The sequence below is a fragment of the Panicum virgatum genome, chromosome 1K (assembly GCF_016808335.1).
Source record: "Panicum virgatum strain AP13 chromosome 1K, P.virgatum_v5, whole genome shotgun sequence".
NCBI lineage: Eukaryota > Viridiplantae > Streptophyta > Magnoliopsida > Poales > Poaceae > Panicum > Panicum virgatum.
Window position 1 is genome coordinate 47,470,423 of NC_053136.1, and position 16,827 is coordinate 47,487,249.

General features: G+C 47.6%; 2 protein-coding genes and 1 non-coding gene across 3 annotated transcripts; 2 read left to right on the plus strand and 1 right to left on the minus strand.

Annotated features, from left to right (window-relative positions):
• The first annotated feature begins 272 nt into the window (after positions 1–272).
• On the plus strand, positions 273–359 carry TRNAM-CAU. Its single transcript is given in 2 exon segments — positions 273–310; positions 324–359. It is a non-coding gene; the product is annotated as a tRNA-Met (tRNA).
• Positions 360–4,059: 3,700 nt separating this feature from the next.
• On the plus strand, positions 4,060–7,308 carry LOC120713888 (WEB family protein At3g02930, chloroplastic-like). The gene is made up of 3 exons (XM_039999855.1): positions 4,060–4,471; positions 4,587–4,800; positions 4,898–7,308. The coding sequence occupies exons 1-3, from the start codon at positions 4,452–4,454 to the stop codon at positions 6,953–6,955; spliced, it is 2,292 nt and encodes a 763-aa protein (XP_039855789.1). The 5' UTR covers positions 4,060–4,451; the 3' UTR covers positions 6,956–7,308.
• Positions 7,309–12,021: 4,713 nt separating this feature from the next.
• Positions 12,022–14,796, minus strand: LOC120713898 (uncharacterized membrane protein At4g09580-like). The gene is made up of 4 exons (XM_039999866.1): positions 14,475–14,796; positions 13,039–13,309; positions 12,634–12,804; positions 12,022–12,520 (listed from the first exon to the last, which is right to left on the minus strand). The coding sequence occupies exons 1-4, from the start codon at positions 14,633–14,635 to the stop codon at positions 12,356–12,358; spliced, it is 768 nt and encodes a 255-aa protein (XP_039855800.1). The 5' UTR covers positions 14,636–14,796; the 3' UTR covers positions 12,022–12,355.
• Positions 14,797–16,827: the final 2,031 nt, after the last annotated feature.

A 16,827-nucleotide genomic window follows, 5' to 3' on the forward strand; every position in this document is an offset into this window, starting at 1 on the left:
GGGAGTTCACAGACGGGAGGAGTACGGGAAGATGCATCGCGCGAGCTCATTCCCCTGACGAGCACCATCAGTAGTGCCATGGGCGGGCGCGCGGCTAGTCGCTCAATTATCGGGCCTAGTTTGACCTAGTTCTCATGCTACCGAAAACCTGCTACAACCGGTGATGAAGGATCTTATCAAGAAGCCCAAGAGGTGCATATATCTGAACTTCATTGTGGGTTTTGAGGTCGCAAAGTGGTTTTATAAGTTTGTTAGAGAGCTGGCTCACCAAAGGGGTGGTGGCGCAGTTGGCTAGCGCGTAGGTCTCATAGCTAAATTGAGTTATCCTGAGGTCGAGAGTTCGAGCCTCTCTCACCCCAACTTTTTTTCCCCTTCGTCCCATTCTGTTCTTTTTTTTCTTGCTGATGACATCTTCTCTGCCCTCATCACCCAACACATGTAAGCCAGCCGTCCTCCACGGACATCTTGGAGCCGTTCACCCTTCCCTCTCTCCTCCCGCGTCACGACACGGTGCTCCTTCCGGCCCCGTCTCACTTGTGCCCAGCTAAGAGCCAGTAGCTCCGTGCACAACCGCACAACACCACCGACGGAGACCGCTTAGCGAGGCGCGGGATGCCGCCGGACACCGGACTCCTCACCGCGCGCCGGGCAACGCATCACATCGAGCGGACGGTCGCCGGCCGGTGAGGCTCCGTGATCATGCGAGACCCTCGCGACTCCGACCCATACCCCGGCACGATCACAGGCAGGCAGGCGGCAGTGCTCTGATTGGGCTCCGTCCTGTACTCCATACGAGCGAGCACAGCGCAATGATCACCGCCCACCGGCGTGGGGACTGCCTGCCCACTGGGAAGGAGTGCCTCGCGCCGTTTGATCGATGGGTCAGTGGCATGGCCACCGGCACCGATCGTGTCCGGCCTGTAGCGGCAGCCCCCAAATAATTCCCCATGGGCCGCTGGCCTCTGCCCGTGCGTGGCTTCCTCCTGCCAACTGAGATCCAGTTCATGCGCCGGGAGAAACCACCAAAAGGATCCCCTCGCCGGTGGCGGGGACTGTTTGGGTCGCGGATACGGGAGTTCTGTTTTTTTTTTCTTTACGAGGACACGAGAGATCGAGGCCGATGGATGATCGGTCGCTCACGGCGTTGGCGTGGATCATGTTGATCCGGAGAGGAATATTGTAGTAGTATGTCCCAGTAGGACCCGCCGCCGTAATCAGTGACTCTAACTCCCTTTTTCTTTTGAGCAGATGCGTCCTGAATTTTGGAGCTGCGATTTGTACTGACGCGCGTGTGTTTGTTCCCGCACTTGGGTTTCTCCGCATGCTTTCGTTTTGATTTTTGGTTGATTTTAAGAGTTTTGTAGGGTCTGATTTGTGCTTAGCGAATTGATAGGCACGTTTTGTAGAAAACTGTTTTTTTTATGTGCAGTAAGGTGACTCTTTTGTAGTGGAGTGCCGCCGTCTTTTCGGGACGTATTTTTTCCGCGTCGGTGAGAGGAATTTGCGCGTACACTGACGTCTCATCTTCTGGCCAGCCGCGGCACACCGATAAAAATGCCACGAGGAAAGAAGTCGGTTCAGCTCAGCGACCGTCTACGATAGTGAAATGGCAGGTGGGCTTCTATTGTGCGTCGGGGGATATTTTAAAGGAATCTACTTTGTTGCTTTGAATAATTTACCTTTTGTTTTCACTTGACTTTATCTGTCAAATTTGGCTCGTTTTGCTTCCGTATCTAGTTATTACTATATCCAGCTAGCTGAATCCACCCTCTCATGAAATTTACCTGTTTTGTGTCACTAATGTAAATTGAGTCTTAAGTCAATTATTTAGTGGGTTATTGCTAAATCAAATAATAACCTAGTAAAGTACCTTAAGAATTTACATATTTTATTTGACGGTTTCCATAATTATTTGTCATGACGTCAATGATTGCCCTACAAAAGTTGAGCCCCAAAATGCAAGCTCTATCATCTATGAGGAGAAACAAAGAGGCAAAATTCATTATATGATAGATTCAACCAGTTTAGGTAGTAAATGAGTCAAAGTTTTCTTGGATGGTTAATTGGATGAAGTTAATTGTTCTATTTGTAGAAAAAAAACCTTTTGTAAAAAAATATCGCAGGAGTAATTCACAGTTTACTGGGCATACCTTAAGTAGTGTCGCCGCCAGAAAAGCTTCCTTTGCGTATAATAATGGCGGGGCATGTTTCGGTCTCATGCTTTCTTTGCTACCGACGGGGAATTTCACCTGAACAGGGTTTTGCTGATACCAGAATACAGGCATAGCAATGCCAACCAGGAGAGCAGTTTGAGTGTTTCACAGCATGTCAAACATTTTCATTTTTCCTGAGAAGGCAAAAGGAGCTGAGATGCGCTGAATCATGTCCAGTCAAATCAAACCAATAAAATAGTACAGGAAAACCTTCTTTCAGAAAACCGGAGGCAAGAAAGTGAGTTGTTATTTCTTAACCACATACTGTATACGCAGTAAAAACTAAAAACACGGGTATCTGTCAGTACTGTACCAGTACCAATCAGGCATTGAAAAGATAAGCGAGCCTTTTCCTTCTACTTATTAGATAATTGAGTACCGTCCTATAAAAAACCCATAATGGAGCAGCAGTATCGGCTCTTTCGTAGGGGCATTATTTTTCTCCTCCGGGGCTGCTCTGCCTCTGCTCCAGTGCGTGCACGCTGGCCACACTCTACTATCCCCCTGTCGGCGCCAATAGCAACTCCAAAGAGTTGTTAACGTGGCTCCAGGACGACACACTCACCTCGCGCCAGGACAACATTGACATTTGACTCGCATGTCTACTCTTCTCTTGGCCACTTGGGTTTCTGGTCGCCTGGACAGCATCCCTGCCCCCGGTACCGTACCCTCCTCGGGCTTTCACCGCGATACCATACGGCCTACCTCCCGGTCACGTTCTTCTCCAGCTCCTGCTGCCTCCTCCTCCTGGCTGGCTGGCTTTTGTGTCCTCTTGGGCAAGTGGCAACTAGTTAATGCAGTTTCCAGGATGAATCGATGGATTATAGTAATGCAAATAGTGTGCTAGTTAATCAGGATTAGCCACGAATGCCGGGCTCGTCCGGCGTGCAGAGCTGGTTCCCGGGGGGACAGAGGTGGACGGCACCGGCGCATGTTATGGCCGGAGGAGCACGTTGCCCAGATGAAAACGACAGTGTTTTATGCGGCCATGTTCGATGCTTAGGCCCTAAACAGTTGAAACGCAAAAAAAAAATTCGAAAGAATCTTGCTAATTTGAAGTACTAAATGAAGTCTATTTACAAAACTTTTTACACAGATGGGTTGTAAATCACGAGACGAATCTAACGATGTTAATTAAGTCATAATTAGCAGATGGTTATTATAGTATCACTGTTGCAAATCATAGATTAAATAGGTTCATTAGATTCGTCTCGCGGTTTACAGTCCATCCATGCAAAAAGTTTTGTAAATAGACTTCATTTAGTATTACATGTATGTGTCGAAACATTCGATGTGACGTTTTTTTTGTGTTTACGGGTTTATGGGTGAGAACTAAACATGCCTTAAATACAGTATCCCAATCGAACACAGTACCTGCTCTGCTCTGCCGTGGAAGCTTCCGCGGTCTTGCTGCTGAGTGCTGAAGCCTGGCTTCCTTCCCGACACAAAATTCACAAGTGAAAATTACTGAATCTTTTACCGAATCGACAGTGGTTGCTCTGAAATTCGCGTCAGTTAAGGGGAGGAAAAAAGTTCAGTTCTCTGAAGTCTGGAACCTTGATGCAGCAGCGGGAGCTAAAAATGGTTACCAGGCAGCCGGGGGAGTGGATGGCAAAAGGCTGGGGGTTTTCTTGCGAAATCACCTGGCCCTTTTCACTTGCCGCTATTCCCAATTCACAAGAGACACCGGCGTACAACTCTGTAAAAGCGAGCAAGGGGGATGGAGAAAGAAAGAGTGGAAAAGAAGCAAGCAGGTGGTGTCTTTTTCCACGGTCGCCCTCTGTCTGCTCGCTCGGCCAGCGGTGGTTAGAGGGGGCAACAGCTGCAAGCTCAAGCAAAGCGTGCTCGTTAACCATGCCGCACAGTGTGATGTTATTCTCTCTCTGGTAAAGCACTGGTGCTGGTATTAATCTAGTGCTTCAACTGGCTCCAAGCCCTGCCTTTTCTCCTGGCTTTACACTTCACCCCTCAATCTCTCTCTCTCCAGCCAAATAATGTGAGAACCCTACACGAAATCACCCCATATACACCCGGCTTAGCTGTTCATGACGCCAATGCTGGCGATCAGATTCTATTCCCCTTCCCCCTAGCTACCACCACGGCCGCCCTGTGCTCTGCTGTTGCTCACAGCGACCAACACCGACGCACCGACTGCTTCTTCTTCCCTCCCAATCTTACGCCGACGCCGCCCACCATCCCCGTTTGGAGTCACAGAGAGCGGCCGAGGCAAGCGTAGCAATGCTGGGAGCCAGGCCGAAGTAAGCATCGATCTCTCTGGTTCCACGCGAGAATTCTTTGTTTTGGCTGCAGATCCTGGAAGGTCGCGCGGTTCGGTTCTTAATCTCAGCAGAAATTTCGATTCTTTGGGCGCAGATCTGCGGCGGCCGAAGGCAAGAGCGGCAAGGTCACGCCGCCGACGCCCAAGGGGAGCAGGGCGAGCAAGCCGGCCTCCGCCAAGCCGGCCAATGGCACCCCGCCGCAAGCGCCGCGCACAGCCGACAGGTCCCCCAGGTCGGCGGACAAGCCGCTGTCGGGCGACCGACGCACGCCCAAGGTCTTCGACCGGCTTAGCACGCCCCCGGCCGAGGTACGCGTTCTTTGATTCTCCAGTGTCCTGTGATCTTGGTATGCTTCTGAGGTATTGGATTGTGACTTGTGAGTGATTTTCGTTCGAATGGCTGCAGAAGCAAAGCAGCGCCGTGAAGCTGTCCCAGGAGCTGCAGGCGCAGCTCGCCGCGGTCCAGGAGGAGCTCGTGAAGGCCAAGGAGCAGCTGGTGGAGAAGGAGAAGGAGAAAGGCAAGGTCCTTGAGGAACTAGAGGATGCCAAACGGCTGGCCGATGAGGCCAATGCCAACCTGATGGTCGCGCTTGCCGCGCGGAAGAAGGCGGAGGAGGCCTCCGAGACCGAGATGTTTCGGGCAGTCGAGCTGGAGCAGACGAGCATCGAGTCGATGCAGAAGAAGGAGGAGGAGCTGCAGAGGAAGCTGGAGAGCATGCGGAGCCAGCAGGAGTCTGATGCGGCTGCCCTGCGGTCGACTGTGGAGCAGCTCGAGAAGGCGAGGTATGAGCTGGCTGACGCAATCGACGCCAAGAACTTGGCGCTCAACCAGGTGGATGATGCGGCCCGGCTTAGTGAAGTGAATGCTCACAAGGTGGAGCTCCTCAGTGCAGAGGTTGCTCGCCTGAAAGATTTGCTTGACACTGAGCTGGAGAGCAAAGAGAAAGAAGGTGCTGAGCGAATCATGAGGCTCGAGGCAGAGGTCTCCACACTGAAGATTGAGCTCCAGAAAGCAAAGGAGGCTGAAGAGAAGGTAGCTGAATTAGGAGATGTTATCGAAGAGCTTAGAGTTGATGTCGCCAATGCTACAAAGGCCACAACTGAGGCAGAGGAGCTGGCTGATGAATGGAAACAAAAGGCTGAAATACTGGAAATTAAATTGGAGGCAGCCAACCAGTCTTACATGTCGAAGGTTGATTCCTTGAATTCAGTAATGAAAGAATTAGATGCAGCAAGCACCTTGCTCGCTGAGAAAGAATCTGAACTTTCTGACCTTCAGAACAAGCTGCAAGCCTTAGAAGATGAGGTAGCTAGGCAGAATGAAGATATTATTGTGTCAAATGAGCGTCTTGATGTTGCAGAGAAAGAAGCAACTGAATTGAGGGAAGAGATCAATGATCTCCAGTCGAAGCTCCAAGCACTTGAAGAGGAGAAGATGGATGCTATCAACAACGAGAACAATGCAAGCTCACAAATTGATTCAATATATGAAGAGAAGGAGAAGCTGGCTCAGGAACTAGAAGCTAGCAAAGATGAATATGAGAAAGTTAAGAAGGCTATGGAAGATCTAGCTTCAGCATTGCATGAAATGTCCGGTGAAGCGAGAGAGGCACGGGAAAGGTACCTCAACAAACAAGAAGAGATTGAGCGTGCCAAAGCACAGATAGAGGAGCTCAACATGAATCTCAAGAACACCCAGGAGAACTATGAGGTTATGCTCGATGAAGCAAACTACGAGAGAGTCTGCTTGAAGAAGACGGTGGAGCGAATGGAAGCAGAAGCGAAGAACACATCTGAGGATTGGCAATCCAAGGAGGCCAGCTTTGTAAGCTCCATTAAAAAGTCTGAAGAAGAAATTAGTGCAATGAGAGTTGAGATGGATAAGGTAACAGAAACAGCGAGAGACTGGGAGAACAGAAATGCTGAATTGGAGGAGAGGCTGAAGGAGCTGGAAGCTCAGGTGGAGGAAGCTAACAGAGCCAAGGATGAAGCAAAAGCTGAAGCACTAGGCTGGAAAGAGAAGCTATTGGACAAAGAAAATGAGCTGCAGAACATAAAACAGGAGAATGATGAGCTACAGGTTAAAGAATCGACCGCCTCCGAGAAACTCAAGGAGATATCTTCCATGCTTGGCAATGCAAAAGGTAGAATGCTAAATGGCACAGGTTTGAAAGATGAGAACGAAATGGCAAATACCAAGGACGACGATCCTGTGATGGTAGTTGCTAAGATGTGGGAGAACAGCAAGGTCACCGACTATAACTTGTCTACCGAGAAGGAGAAAGATGACGAATCAGAACTTGATCTGGAGTCTAACAGGGGAGATGCTGCCTCTGACTGCCACAGGTTGTCCACAGACACCAGGATGAACAGCAACACCAAGCTGGCAATCAAGCAGCAGCAACCCAAAAGGCCTTTGATGAAAAAATTTGGTGGTTTGTTGAAGAAGAAAAGCCAGCATTAGAACAAATTGAGCTATTTCGAAGAAAAAATATCGATGTACACTATGGATGACTATTTCTCTAGCTTCACATTCACTTTGGTCCTGCAGAGTTGGAAGTAAAGATAATAGTATAAGAAGTCTCAGAAGAGAACAGAAGGGTGCTGTATTTGCTTCCCTTTTTCTGTCTAATTCCTTGTATTGTGTATGTTTGAGGAGCATTCGTCATACTCTAGTTCATGTATTTCTTGGTCTGCTGGGGTAATGTTAATGTAAAAATGTGAGGTTTCGATTCATTTGTTCTCCAACACACTTCACAGTATTTGTGAGTGTAAAGTATCTGAAGACTGAAGCAGAACCAAGATTGCTGTTCTTGATGACTGAGTCCAGTGTGAACATCTGCGCATAGTGGACGCCAATGTACTCGAGATGTAGTTATTGTGCCCGCGTATCTCTTCGACCTCCTGAATGGAAGGTCAGTACAACCGGCAATCCGGCATCCACTGCATATGCATAATTGCCAATCAAGGACCTCAGATGTTGACCTGTAGTATCATGCATAAGAATGGCAACGGGTCGGGTTCGGATCGGGTGGAGTCTCCGTGCACCCGAACCCGAAACCTGAAACCGATTCGGATGGAAATCCATCACTAAAACCAAACCCGCGGATACCCGAAACCCGCAGATAAATATACACATATTCACATGTATAAACAAGAGGCAACAAATAATAAATATTTTCATGACTCAACTTTCAATAAATTTAATAGTCTAAGTAAACAAATTATCATTAACATATTATAAAACATGAGTTTTAATTCTAAATAATTTATTTCGGATATCCATTGGATATCCATGGGTGGAAACCAAAACCCAAAACCGAATCCGAAACCAAACCCAAACCCGAACCTGAAAACCATGGGCGAAAAACCAACACCAAACCCGAAACCCGAAAAACCGAAACCCGCGGATACCCGCACCGAACCCGATCCGCTGCCATCTCTAATCATGCAATGAAATTCACACGCTGTTTTACTCGTCCTAAGCCGCATTGCTGGCTTCTGAATTTCAGTTGGTTTGTGCCTCAAGAACTCTGAATATATTTTTTCCGAAAATAAGAACTTCATTCCAGTTGGTCTGGGCCTCAAGAACTCTGAGTATATTTTTTTTTCGAAAATAAGAACTGTCTCACTGTCTGAATGTCGACATGCCCAACTAGATGGCGCTTGGCACATGCAGGGGACGAGCAACACGGCCAAGAGAGTGGGAACCAGGGTTTACCTTTCCGTCGGGAAGTGCTTTCCCGCCTGAGTCCGGGAACGGGAAACCGGCCGGTTCCCGGTGAAAACCGCTAGAAACCGGACGGGATGGCACTTCAAATTCAAAAATTGGGAAACCGGTTTTCCCGACCGGGAACCGGTGTTTTCTGACCGGGAAACCGATCACAACGACCGGGAATTCAAGAAAAACAGGTGCAGTGAAGCCAAATTTTACAAAGAAATGACTCCATTTGAACAATTGACATGTCGTAAGATATTTTGAAGACATATATAATGTTTTAATGTATATAATGGACATAGCATTGCATAGTTAGTACGAACAATGAAAATTTTGGCAGCATTTCAGTGCAAATTGAATACATGACATGGCACAAACATATATAAGATACATATATACATGTCACACACATATATACATCGAGCAATTGTATATCATTGACACAGAGATAATGTATATAAATAGAAGTTCATATACACTAGTTCATACAAATCATCAAATACATAACCAAAGTCCATGCTCCATAGTACACATTATTCCGCATGATACATACAAATAACATGATGTGTATTTGATGATTTGTATGGACTATGGATATGAAGTTTGGATGGACTATTGTTGTGATTTATGGACTACTCATGCGAACACAACATTTATATGTATATGAACTTCTATTTATATGTTTATCTCCCTGTCAATGATACATAAATGCTTGATATATATTTTGTGCAATGCTATTTACAAAATTACGGGGAAATGTTGCCAAAATTTTTAATTTTCCCATCGCCCGACGGCATTTCCCGGTCAAAATCAACGGAAACCGGCAGGGAAACGACGATTCCCGCTCGGGATGTAGCGGTTACCGTTCATACAAATTTTTTTAAAAAATTTAAATTTGGGCGAAATTTTCCGGGAAATTCTGGCGGTTTCCAATCCCGGATAGTTCCGGGAACGGGAAATTTTTCCGGTTTCCGGCAGATACCAGACGGGAAGTGAAACCCTGGTGGGAACATGTGCGGGTGGGGTTTTATTTTCAGTGGGAACATGTGGGTCTCTCACAGCTCTGCACCGGAGAAAGAAGCTCTGCGTGGCATGTCTCGGACCAGCGTTCTTGGAGGGCCCGGCATCTTCAGAAAACAATCTGATCCTCGTCCCCATTACCCACGACGTGTGTTGCGACCAAGGTTTTTTTTCCCCGACCGGTTTACCCAAACCGGCGCCCACCGGTTCCGGTTTGACCGGTTAAATTCAAATTTGAATTAAAAAAACTCAGTTCAATCGGTTCGTACTGGTATACCGACTGGTTTACCGGCCGGTTTGACCGGTTTGTATTCGAATCCAAATTTAAAATCGCATGTGTAACCGGTTTGGACCGGTATACCGGCCGGTTAGACCGGTTTACCGACCGGTTTTACCTGTTTACCAAGTGGGCCTTAATGGGCCGTCTCATTTTTTTCCTTTTCTTTTTTGTTTTAACTTTAAATGCCCGAAAAGCATGTTAAACGAATGAATTTTTGAGAAAATTTGACACCATTAGATTCGTCACACCTTAAAGTATTTTTAGGAATTTTTTGAAAATTTTCGTTTTTTTTTAATTCAAATTTGAATTTTGAATTTGGACCGGTTTGGTACCGGCCCAAACCGGAACCGGACCGGACCGGTTTGACCGGGTTAACCCTGGTTGCGACATGATCGCTCTCCCTGAAGAGACGATCACCCCTCGAGACTCTAGTCAATGCCAGGGGGGAAGAACACTGCACTGCCCACAGAAATTGGAGATCTGGGACGCTGTTAAAAATGCCTCGACAAATAGGGTTACTTGCTTTTGGGTCTTACCAGGAAATCCGGGGCCAGGCCACGACGTTCTTCCAGCTGAATGCGCAGTCGTGCAGAGATAGCTAATGTGACAGCGAATCAGCACTGCGCAGGGATAGAGGTACTCCTGGCAACGACGGACGACAAGGCCGTGAAGCCAAGAACAGCCATCGCGTACGCACGTGTGGGGAGTAAAGAATTCGCCAGGCCAAGCGACCGCTCCAATACTCATCTGCTCGATCACAAGGATACGCGAGGACCCTCCCATACATGCCGTGACCTCCTGGGAGGGGAATCGCCGTCCCCGCAAGGAAGCGGCAGGTGGCGAGACAGCTCGGCTCGGGCACCGACGCGAGGTGCGGCGCGCGCGGCCGGACGGACGGCAGCTCCACGTCCCGGCGGAATCCCCGCACGGCGCTGCAGGAGAAAGCCGCCACCAGCACGGTGGATTGGTGGTTCTGCGCAGAAACTTGGCGCCCCTGCGTGGGGATCGTGGCCGGGGGAGACCTCCGCACCGCGATTCCTTCCCGCCTCCGCGGCGGACGGCGAGGCCGCGTGCGCCGCGGCGGGGAGGTGACGGTTATCGGGGATCTCTATATAGCTATAACTTGTGGAAGATAAATAACCTATGTATCTATAAAGCCCACCAGACCCAAATTAGATTTAATATTTTTAAAAAAATATTTCAATATTTTGACATAATGGATTCAACATTTTTTACAAACTATTTCAATATTTTGACATAACAGATTAAACATTTATCAAACATACTTCAACATTTCAATATTTTTTTTGAGCGAGCACCCCCTTCCTCTTCGACGCCGGCGGCGGAGCTCCCGCGCGGGTAGGCTGGCGCAGCTGAGCGGCGGCTGTGCGGCACCGGCAGACCACGGCGGCCGGCGGCGCGGGGGCAGGGGCGGGCGCCCGGAGCGGTGGCCGCGCAGGGCCACGGTCACAGAGGCACAGGGGCGGCGCGCGACGAGCAGCAGTGGTGGAGGCGGCGGCGGGACAGGGAAGGGCCGGCGTGGTGCCCCCCCGCAGCGGCGGCGCTTGTCCGCATGGGTGGCGACATGGGCACGAGAGGGATCACGGGTGAGAGAGAGGGGTGAGGGTTAGGGTTGAGTGTGTTGATTCAATGGCGGTAGATGATTGCACGAATTTCAAATACTGGAAGGTGGAAAAGAAAAAATCTTCCGTAAGATATATAGGATTGACGGCGGTTATCCGTTGGGTTTTCGTTCTGTTGCAGAAACGGGCCGCACTGTTGCGCGCGGTGCGGTGCAGGCCGTGTGTTGCGGACGTGCGACAGTTCATGGGCCCGACCAAATAAAGACTTGGGGCCCGTTAAAGCAACAGCCCACTGTTTTTTTTTCTTGTGGAGGATGTCGGCGCAAGTCGACTAGTACTTGACGGGCCCAAGCACTCTGTTGGGCCTCCGTGGGCGGAAACCGGGTGGAGGTGCTTGCTGATGCGCTATTCGTGAGGAAAGCTCAAAAGTTCACTCGACAGGAGCTAGCCGACACGTCAACGTGCAAAATCGTGGACCAGACCCTGACATCAACCCTTGATTTTTTTTAAAAAAAAGTAACATCAACCCTTGATACATACACCCTGTGGCCGTGCTCACCTGAGCACGGCGACAAGCGGCGCTCAGCCACCAAACCAACCTCCACTGCGAGGACACTAACATGGACGCCTCGTCAGCACCTTTGCAGCGCCAGCAACAAGTTGCCGGGGATGTGTGTGGTTCCATCGCACGGCTGAAGAGGACCCAACAAAGAGAAAAGCTGGCACATTCATATGCATTACCAACCAAAAGCACTATCGTCAACACAAAACTAATGCTTCCCCCCGAATAGCTATGAATGATCACGTATGTCTGAAATAAAAGCAAAGATGGAGAATGACAGCCCATTTGCATCTCCTGGCGCGTCCGAACAAGAACAAACGCAACATCTCCACAGACCACACGCAACGCACCGGATAAACACGGTAGATGTTCACGAATCACTGAATCAGCTGTATTGATTGAATCTGGTTAACGTTGTGCAAAGATACAATAATCAGTGAATCAGTTAAACACAAGAATCGAAAGCAGTCTGCTCCGATGTCCGTTTCGCTTGCAAGATTCAGCATGAGGCGACCATGATATGGTGCATCCCTTTCACAATATCAGCACAAAAGTTTTCCAACAAGTGGAGACAGGCTGGGACCCTCGCCATGTTCGTGGCAGGCGACAGGTTCCATTTGGTCCGAAGTCATGGAGCCACCACCAGGCGCTGAGCTTCAGTATGTACAGGGAAGGAGGACGCTGGGGTGGCGTGCAAGCGATCAGTTGGTGCAAGCTGCAATGTCTGCTGGTGCTTTGCTTTGCGTCTCGTCCTTGCCCAGCAATGTTGGCGTCACCGAAACAAGCCCGATCAGGAACAGCACCGCAATCGACTTCGGATCGTATAGGTCGTTCAGCGATCTCAGGTCACTCAAAGCAATTCCTGCCTGAAATTCAGAAAATAAAGAAGGTTAGGATAACCAGTTAGCGCATGTCAAGATTGCACTTGAGGGCACTAGTACAGTAATTCTTTCGACATGTAAATGAGGAAATGCTGTACCCTGACAGTCACAAAGGCAGCTGGGATAAGGCCAATGGCCGTCGCTAAGAAGAAGATATGGTAGGGCACACCCACTATAGGTGAAGCAAAATTGATGAAAGTATTCGGAAGTGTTGGAGTGACTCTCAGGAACAGCATGTAATTCAGCAACTTCTTTCTCCTTTTTGCAACCTGAAAAGAAGTAAATAACATCAGTTACTCCCTCCAGTTGTGTGCATTAACATTGTAACTTCTGCAGTGACTTAATATCCCTATAACATGGAGTGACAACAGACCCCTAGTAAAAGAAGTAGCACTGCTATTGGCACATTGGCAGTAAATTGAGCATGAGACAGCATGGAATGTCTGAGCATTATCATAAGCTCATAACTGAATGTCAACAAACAATGCAGATCCTACTGTTACCTGCTTTTGGAAGAACATGAGCTTGTCCGGCCACAACGAGAAGACCAGTGGTTTGCCGACCAGCTTGGACAGGAAGTAGCAGGAAGAAGCGCCGGCAGTGGCAGCAAAGATCACCAGGGCCAGACCACCGAGCTGCCCGAAGAGGGCTCCGGCAAGCAGGGACATGAAAATAGTCCCTGGGATCATGAACGTCTGCATGAAGATGTACACAGCGCAGTAGCCCACCAACACCTGGATGGTGTAGTCACTGGTGTAGCCCTCCAAATGGTTGCTGCAAGTTAGGCATTCCACAGTTAGAAATATTGTAATTGAACATCCATCCATCCTACAATAACATAGTGGCAACTGAAGTCAAACTGAATAACGAACGCTATACTAAGTTGCAGATGATATCTTCTTGAATAAAAGTTGTACAGTAAATTTACTGCAGAACTTCCAAAAACAGAACAAAGCTGTACTATAAATTTACTGCTCAGCTTACAAATATCTGCAATTCAGTATTTGTTAACTTACAAATGAGGACGCTGAACCAGTACTCACGTGTGTACACAAGGTTACAGCGAATCTTCTCCCCCCCCCCCCCAAAAAAAAGTTTACAGCGAATCTTTTATCTGTCTAATCTAATAGTATAAAAACTGAACAAAAGGCACATCTCACAAAACACGCTCTGAGCTCCCAGGTCCAAAACGTACGACAGTTACAGCTGGTCAGAAAGGTAACATCGAAAAGAAGGGATTATATACTCCACCGACTCCGAAAACTACGGGATTAATTACTTTTCTCAATGAATTTAGGGACCACACGCAGAAAGTGCATGAACCTAACTTCCTTGGATTTGGATAACCATGTTACACATGTTCATGTTCTGCATACTGCATTGCTAAATATTTAATTGACTATATCAAACATGACAAAAATCCAGGGGCATAAAAGTACAATTGAAATACTCCTGCAAGTTCCGAGCTTGGCTAATTTTAAATCAAATATCTGTAGATCGTTGCTTCATCGCCCACCTGCAAACGAGGATTATTTTTGCCACAACACAAAGGAAATTCGTTCAACAGAACCACTGAGATCCTCTTCCCATCAAGGAAATATCATCTCCATGTCCGCAGAAATTCACATAAGCAACCGCAGAACACAAGAAGGACCATATCAGAAGCAGAAGTAAGTAATTTTGACCCAAATCTAACAACAAGAGAACAGCTTCAAAATTACTTTTATGAAAAAACAAAGGCAGGTATGATATTTAATGAAAAAAACAGTGAACTAGAGCTTTAGTTAGAACCAGACAACCGAGATTTATCACCCTGTTTACCTGCCAACTATAAAAACAACAAGAAAAAAATGTTTTTTTAAAAAAAAAGAGGAAAAAGATTGGCTTGGAGGTTGGAGCACGAAATTAGAACAAGTGGAGACGGAGAGGATTGGATTACGTGAGGACTTGGAGCTCTTGAAGGTTGCGGGGCAGCTTGAGGAAGCTGTAGTCAGAGTGGGGCATGGAGATGTAGACGCCGGCCAGCGCCGCGGCGAAGACGGCGGCCACGGCGGCGAGCAGCGCCGCCTCCCACACCGGGAACCTGTCCTCCCTCGCCATCTCGTCCTCTTCCTCCTCCCCTCTTCCACCAGCAAACTCTTCGGCGGGTTGGCCGTTTGGGCGAGGTCGTGACTCGTGCGGGGAACGAGAGACTAGAGGAGGAGAGGAAAAGGAAGACGGGCGACAATGGAGAGCGCCGTAGCCTTCTATTGGACTTCGGTTACGCTTCTCCTCTTTCCTGTCTGGTCGCTTTTAGGAAACGGAGAGATGTTGGAATATTCTCTCCTCCTGTTTTTATGATTTTTTAGACAGAGTTTCTTGTATTTTGGCAGAATCAGGTACTGCTATGCGGCTATGTTTCAGTATTTTTTCTCCTTTTGGAACTAAATTTATTTTTGGGTCTTAACTATTCCGTTTTATTTTGAATTGAAGCTCATCCTTGTAGCTTAGCCTGTTTTTTTTTTACATTTTCTTTTTTGAATATCTTATAGCATAGTGTATGTGCGTTGTTGCGGGTAATATAATGACCAACATAAAACCATCAGCTTTATTCATTCACTTTATGTACATGACACATTGTGATTGTGCGAGATATTGATTGTCCATATTCCGACTGGGATTCCAATTAATTTATCCGGGTTCCGATCAGGATTCGTATGATTGTCCGTACTCCGATTAGGATTCCGACTGATGGACCAAGAAACTATCACTTGCTTTTAATAATAGATATAGATATAGATATAGATTCGATACATTTGTAGTTTATTAAGGTTTTAAAAGGGAGAATTCCCCGTCTCAAAGCTCAAGGTGGGAGTTGTGGATGTGTACTCCACTACCTAGTTTTTTTTGTTTGGATTGTTGAATTTATTATGAGTCTATTTCTTTTTATTTGCAATGTCACATGGTCATAGGTTAGTCGAATTTTCTTTTTAGGTAACTGAGCCAAATCTCATTTTCTTCTCTCACCTAGTACAAATACAAATACTGATTCCCTAGAGGCAGGTTCCAAAGCTCGAAGTGTTTTTCCCTTGGGAGCTTGAGCGTGTCCTTAGATTAGTGGCCTAAGTGCTTGGTAAAAGGCCACCCAAAATGAGGTCCAGCAGGTGAGTTGTCAAAGAAAGGCAGACTTTTTGTTGAGTGCTTCAGTGCTGGGATGGCGCCTAAACCACTGCTCTGCGTATGCTGATGCTGCCGGCTGGTTACGATCTGCGGCCTGGATATGCTTGCGTGGGTCTTTCTTGTGCCCACAGGCCACAGCTACCATGTTGGGTGGGTCACAACGAAAATGCTGATACGGGATACCAAAGTTGTTTCGTGGACACGCAGATAGGTAGTTCTTTCGGTGCTCCGGGGCCAACCAAAGCTGCAGGCAACAAATGTCATGCGCTCGAAATAGGAGGATTCCTCGATCGATGATGATCCGTCAAGTCCCACGTTTTTTCAGACCTAAACGAGGCAACGCTGAGCACACTGCACACGTCACAGATAGAAGGAAACTCCATTTTTCATTGGTCAAAGACAAAGGCCTTCATGGCTTCACCACCCGTTGCAAAAGAGAGAGTTTTAACCGAACCTGATGCCACGATCTCACTCAATTCTCATCAGTAAGGCTGCAAGAAAAAAGAGCATCCTCTGCAACGGGCGTGGGTGGACCCGCAGTATTGGACCATGACACGTTGGCCTGAGGTCCATCCGTCCTCTGCGGATTTGGCAACATGTTTTTGAGTTCTTTTTCTTCGCCACTACTACTGGACAAGGGAAAGGCCGGTGTGGCCCGCTTCCTGTCAGGTTTTGGTTGGGTTTTGGAATTCCATCAACCCATGTCAGGTGCGGCTCGCTTCCTGTTCTGCGCGACAGGCTCTCAGGGCTGCGTAGGATATCTGTCACCCTCACACTCACACCTGACACCTGAAATGGAGGCAGGATATGCCAAGGCAAGGTATGTGGCGACGGTGAGATTGAGCCAGATCGGGGTTTATATCCTATGATGATGTGTAGAGTCATGCATGATGTGATGATGAATTGGTAGAAACACGTCGAGCCTTTTATATTGCTCTTTTTCATCATTATATAAAGAAAGTATATGCTTATGATTCAATTACTAATTCTAAGAAAAAAGCTTCATAATGTTATAGTTTAATTCCATTTCTTAAATTAGTGCCCTGAATATCATAGGCCATGTTTAGTTCTCAAAAAATTTCCTACAGTACCCGTCATATCGAATCTTCGGACACATGCATGGAGCATTAAAT

Excerpts from the sequence above, each read along its gene's own strand:
- LOC120713898 (XM_039999866.1), bottom strand. The coding sequence starts at position 14,635 with ATGGCGAGGGAGGACAGGTTCCCGGTGTGGGAGGCGGCGCTGCTCGCC. Across the intron at positions 12,805-13,038 it reads TCATGTTCTTCCAAAAGCAG|GTTGCAAAAAGGAGAAAGAA; the intron begins GTAACAGTAGGA and ends ACTTCTTTTCAG. Across the intron at positions 12,521-12,633 it reads CTGCCTTTGTGACTGTCAGG|GCAGGAATTGCTTTGAGTGA; the intron begins GTACAGCATTTC and ends TCTGAATTTCAG.
- LOC120713888 (XM_039999855.1), top strand. The coding sequence starts at position 4,452 with ATGCTGGGAGCCAGGCCGAA. Across the intron at positions 4,472-4,586 it reads ATGCTGGGAGCCAGGCCGAA|ATCTGCGGCGGCCGAAGGCA; the intron begins GTAAGCATCGAT and ends CTTTGGGCGCAG. Across the intron at positions 4,801-4,897 it reads TTAGCACGCCCCCGGCCGAG|AAGCAAAGCAGCGCCGTGAA; the intron begins GTACGCGTTCTT and ends GAATGGCTGCAG.